The sequence below is a fragment of the Coregonus clupeaformis genome, chromosome 27 (genome assembly GCF_020615455.1).
Source record: "Coregonus clupeaformis isolate EN_2021a chromosome 27, ASM2061545v1, whole genome shotgun sequence".
Classification (NCBI taxonomy): Eukaryota; Metazoa; Chordata; class Actinopteri; order Salmoniformes; family Salmonidae; genus Coregonus; species Coregonus clupeaformis.
In genome coordinates, this window is record NC_059218.1 from 50,162,195 (window position 1) to 50,168,194 (window position 6,000).

Consider the following 6,000-nt stretch of genomic DNA (forward strand, 5'->3'; position numbering starts at 1 on the left):
TGCGTGGCCACGCATGCCTCCAACTTAGTCATCAAGTTGGCAGATGACACAACAGTAGTAGGCCTGATTACCAACCATGAGACAGCCTACAGGGAGGAGGTGAGGGCCCTGTCGGAGTGGTGCCAGGAAAGTAACCTCTCCCTCAACAAAACGAAGGAGTTGATCGTGGACTTCATGAAACAGCATAGGGAATACGCCCCTATCCACATCGACGGGACCGCAGTGGAGAAGGTGAAAAGCTTGAAGTTCCTCAGCGTACACATCACTGACAATCTGAAATGGTCCACCCACACAGACAGTGTGGTGAAGAAGGCGCAACAGCGCCTCTTCAACCTCAGGAGGCTGAAGAAATTTGTCTTGGCCCCGAAGACCCTCACAAACTTTTACAGATGCACAATTAAGAGCATCCTGTCGGGCTGTATCACCGCCTAGTACAGCAACTGCACCACCCGCAACCGCAGGGCTCTCCAGAGGATGGTGCAGTCTGCCCAACGCATTACCGGGGGCAAACTCCAGGATACCTACAGCATCCAAAGTCACAGGAAGGCAAAAAAGATCACCAAGGACATCAACCACCCGAGCCACGGCCTGTTCACCCCGCTATCATCCAGAAGGTGAGGTCAGTACAGGTGCATCAAAGCTGGGACTGAGAGACCGAAAAACAGCTTCTATCTCAAGGCCATCAGACTGTTAAATAGCCATCACTAGCCGGCTACCACCTGGTTACTCAACCCTGCACCTTAGAGGCTGCTGCACTAAAGTATTCAGACCCCCTGACTTTTTCCACATTTTGTTACGTTACAGCCTTATTCTAAAATGGATGAAATTATTTTCCCCCCTCATCAATCTACACACAGTACTCCATAATGACAAAGCAAAAATACGTTTTTAGAAATGTTTGCTAATTTATACAAATGTTAAAACAGAAATACCTTATTTACATAAGTGTTCAGATCCTTTGATATGAGACTCGAAATTAAGCTCAGGTGCATCCTGTTTTCATTGATCATCCTTGTTTCTACAACTTGATTGGAGTCCACCTATGATAAATTCAATTGATTGGACATGATTTGGAAAGGAACACGTCTATATAAGGTCCCACAGTTGACAGTGCATGTCAGAGCAAAAACCAAGCCGTGAGGTCGAAGGAATTGTCCATAGAGGAGCGAGACAGGATTTTGTCGAGGCACAGATCTGGGGAAGGGTACCAAACAATTTCTGCAGCATCCTCAAGAACACAGTGGCCTCCATCATTCTTAAATGGAAGAAGTTTGGAACCACCAAGACTCTTCCTAGAGCTGGCCGCCTGGCCAAACTGAGTAATCGGGGGAGGAGAGCCTTGGTCAGGGAGAATAACCTTGGTCACTCTGAAAGAGCTCCAGAGTTCCTCTGTGTAGATGGGAGAACCTTCCAGAAGAACAACCATCTCTGCAGCACTCCACCAATCAGGCCTTTATGGTAGAGTGGCCAGATGGAAGCCACTCGTCAGTAAAAGGCACATGACAGCCCGCTTGGAGTTTTCCAAAAGGCACCTAAAGACTCTCAGACCATGAGAAACATGATTCTCTGGTCAGATGAAACCAAGATTGAACTCTTTGGCCTGAATGCCAAGCGTCACGTCTGGAGGAAACCTTACACCATCCCTACATTGAAGTAGTGGGATTGTGGGGATGTTTTTCAGAGGCAGGGACTGGGAGACTAGTCAGGATTGAGGGAAAGATGAACGGAGCAAAGTGCAGAGAGCTCCTTGATGGAAACCTGCTCCAGAGCGCTCAGGACCTCAGACTGGGGCGAAGGTTCACCTTCCAACAGGACAACGACTCTAAGCACACAGCCAAGACAATGCAGGAGTGGCTTCAGGACAAGTCTCTGAATGTCCTTGAGTGGCCCAGCCAGAGCCCGGACTTAGCTGTGCAGTGACACTCCCCATCCAACCTGATAGAGCTTGAGAGGATCTGCAGAGAAGAATGGGAGAAACTCCCCAAATACAGGTGTGCTGCCAAGCTTGTAGCGTCATAACCAAGAAGACTCAAGGCTGAAATCCCTGCCAAAGGTGCTTCAACAAAGTACTGAGTAAAGGGTCTGAATACTTATGTAAATGTAATATTTCAGTTTTTTATTTGAAATAAATGTACCAACATTTTAAAAAAACCTGTTTTTGCTTTGTCATTATGGGGTATTGTGTGTAGATTGAGGGGGGGGGGGGGGAAGTAATCCATTTTAGAACAATGCTGTAACGTAACAAAATGTGGAAAAAGTAATGGGGTCTGAATACTTCCCGAATACGCTGTACATAGACATGGAATCACTGGTCACTTTAATGGGACACTAGTCACTTTAATAATGTTTACATACTGCTTTACTCATTTCATATGTATATACTGTATTCTATTCTACTGTATTTTTGTCAATGCCACTCCGACATTGCTCGTCCTAATATTTATATATTTCCTAATTCCATTCTTTTACTTTTAGATTTGTGTGTATTGTTGTGAATTGTTAGATAGTACTGCACTGTTGGCACTAGGAACACAAGCATTTTGTTACACCCGCAATAACATAAATTTTTCTTTACCTGTAGTTTATTGTACCTGTATTTACCTGTATTTTATTTTACTTGTATTTATTTATATTTTATTTGACCTGTATTTACATGTAGTTGTTTATTTTACCTGTATTTGTCTTTAGTTTATTTTAACTATAGTTAATTTTTCTTTACCTGTAGTTTATTGTACCTGTATTTACCTGTATTTTATTTTACTTGTATTTATTTATATTTTATTTGACCTGTATTTACATGTAGTTGTTTATTTTACCTGTATTTGTCTTTAGTTTATTTTAACTATAGTTAATTTTTCTTTACCTGTAGTTTATTGTACCTGTATTTACCTGTATTTTATTTTACTTGTATTTATTTATATTTTATTTGACCTGTATTTACATGTAGTTGTTTAGTTTACCTGTAGTTTATCTGTCCTGTATTTGTCTTTGGTTTATTTTAACTATAGTTTATTTTTTCTTTATTTACCTGTAGTTTATTTTACCTGTATTTATTTGTTTATTTTACCTGTATTTACATGTACACTGCTCAAAAAAATAAAGGGAACACTTAAACAACACAATGTAACTCCAAGTCAATCACACTTCTGTGAAATCAAACTGTCCACTTAGGAAGCAACACTGATTGACAATACATTTCACATGCTGTTGTGCAAATGGAATAGACAACAGGTGGAAATGATAGGCAATTAGCAAGACACCCCCAATAAAGGACTGGTTTTGCAGGTGGTGACCACAGACCACTTCTCAGTTCCTATGCTTCCTGGCTGATATTTTGGTCACTTTTGAATGCTGGCGGTGCTTTCACTCTAGTGGTAGCATGAGACGGAGTCTACAACCCACACAAGTGGCTCAGGTAGTGCAGCTCATCCAGGATGGCACATCAATGCGCGCTGTGGCAAGAAGGTTTGCTGTGTCTGTCAGCGTAGTGTCCAGAGCATGGAGGTGCTACCAGGAGACAGGCCAGTACATCAGGAGACGTGGGGGAGGCCGTAGGAGGGCAACAACCCAGCAGCAGGACTGCTACCTCCGCCTTTGTGCAAGGAGGAGCAGGAGGAGCACTGCCAGAGCCCTGCAAAATGACCTCCAGCAGGCCACAAATGTGCATGTGTCTGCTCAAACGGTCAGAAACAGACTCCATGAGGGTGGTATGAGGGCCCGACGTCCACAGGTGGGGGTTGTGCTTACAGCCCAACACCGTGCAGGACGTTTGGCATTTGCCAGAGAACACCAAGATTGGCAAATTCGCCACTGGCGTCCTGTGCTCTTCACAGATGAAAGCAGGTTCACACTGAGCACGTGACAGAGTCTGGAGACGCAGTGGAGAACGTTCTGCTGCCTGCAACATCCTCCAGGATGACCGGTTTGGCGGTGGGTCAGTCATGGTGTGGGGTGGCATTTCATTGGGGGGCTGCACAGCCCTCCATGTGCTCGCCAGAGGTAGCCTGACTGCCATTAGGTACCGAGATGAGATCCTCAGACCCCTTGTGAGACCATATGCTGGTGCGGTTGGCCCTGGGTTCCTCCTAATGCAAGACAATGCTAGACCTCATGTGGCTGGAGTGTGTCAGCAGTTCCTGCAAGAGGAAGGCATTGATGCTATGGACTGGCCCGCCCGTTCCCCAGACCTGAATCCAATTGAGCACATCTGGGACATCATGTCTCGCTCCATCCACCAACGCCACGTTGCACCACAGACTGTCCAGGAGTTGGCGGATGCTTTAGTCCAGGTCTGGGAGGAGATCCCTCAGGAGACCATCCGCCACCTCATCAGGAGCATGCCCAGGCGTTGTAGGGAGGTCATACAGGCACGTGGAGGCCACACACACTACTGAGCCTCATTTTGACTTGTTTTAAGGACATTACATCAAAGTTGGATCAGCCTGTAGTGTGGTTTTCCACTTTAATTTTGAGGGTGACTCCAAATCCAGACCTCCATGGATTGATTAATTTGATTTCCATTGATAATTTTTGTGTGATTTTGTTGTCAGCACATTCAACTATTTAAAGAAAAAAGTATTTAATAAGATTATTTCATTCATTCAGATCTAGGAAGTGTTATTTTAGTGTTCCCTTTATTTTTTTGAGCAGTGTAGTTGTTTATTTGACCTGTATTTATTTATGGTTTATTTGACCTGTATTTACATGTAGTTGTTTAGTTTACCTGTAGTTATTTTACCTGTATGTATGTGTAGTTTATTTTACTTGTATTTATCTGTAGTTTATTTTATTTGTATTTATTTATAGTTTATTTGACCTGTAGTTTACCTGTTTACATTTAGTTTTTAGTTTACCTGTGGTTTATTTTACCTGTATTTTATCTTTATTTATTTGATCTGTCCTGTATTTGTCTTTAGTTTATTTTAACTATAGTTAATTTTTTCTTTATTTACGTGTAGTGTATTTTACCTGTATTTTATTTATTTATTTGTTTATTTTACCTGTAGTTGACCTGTATTGATGAATGTGGTGTCCATGAGCAGGAGCCATGGAGGTCATCCCCTCAGTTTGACCTTTAAATGTTACCTCTCCCTTCACCTGTGTACACAGGTATTTCATTCCATCTCAGCCCTGTTAACCAGGTCTCTCTCTCCTCCCAAACAGGCTCCAGCTCCTATGGCTTTCCCCATGACCACACCGCAAGTGCCTATGTATGGAATGGTGAGTGCTGCTCACACGGAACCAGATTTAATACGCCTTCACATGTATAACCTAGTATGTATTTTGCGTGTATGTATGACCGTGGCCTGGGGTGGTCTAGCACTTAGGGATGCTCAAGTCAGGCCCGCATCCTTCTGACGCATTAACTTCTTTCCCGACTTTCCTGTCTCTCACCGTCTTCACCCATAAAAAAATAAAAAATAAGTAATCAACAAAAAATGTAAAAGTTGATCTGTCTTTTCCTCCCCAGGTCCCTCCTCAGATGGGTCAGATGGGGGGTGTACAGGTGATGGCCCCCCAGCCCATGATGTACAACCAGCCTGTACTCAGACCCAACAACCCCTTCGCCCCCATGCCTGGAGCCCAGGTGACCCCCCCCAACAAACCCTACAACACTGTTATGCCCCATCCCCTGAACTCAAGTAACCCTACCTGACCTACACCCTTAATCCAAACCCCTTTATGGCCCAGCTACCACAAGCCCTACAATTGTAGAGCCAAACTCACAAACCCATTTTTTCCCCTGCAGTTTAGAGTCTTTTCTGCCATTTCCCCTCACTGACTTTTCCTCCTCTTTCTCTCTTCCTCCCTTCTTTCTCTCCGTCTCTCTTTCAGATGCAGTTCATGTAATTTTATCGGGGGGTGGGGGGCAGAGTGCCAAAAGTGACGGCCAAAAAAAACACACAGTGAACAAACGAAGAATAGAGGAACGAATGAATGAAAGACGGAGGGACAGACAGAAGAAATACCAACCAACACCAAATACAGAGAGGAGAGGGA

The 6,000-nt window shown here is 43.9% G+C and overlaps 1 protein-coding gene across 6 annotated transcripts in view; it reads left to right on the top strand.

Moving 5' to 3' along the window:
• Positions 1-6,000, top strand: part of LOC121554316 (phosphatidylinositol-binding clathrin assembly protein) — a 75,036-nt gene extending 69,036 nt beyond the window's left edge. For all 6 annotated transcript variants that reach the window (XM_041867830.2, XM_041867831.2, XM_041867828.2 and 3 more), the window contains 3 exons: positions 5,164-5,220; positions 5,471-5,587; positions 5,836-6,000. In XM_041867830.2, the coding sequence (XP_041723764.2) occupies positions 5,164-5,220; positions 5,471-5,587; positions 5,836-5,850 (189 nt within the window). In that variant the 3' untranslated portion in view covers positions 5,851-6,000. The remainder of the gene's footprint in view (positions 1-5,163; positions 5,221-5,470; positions 5,588-5,835) is intronic.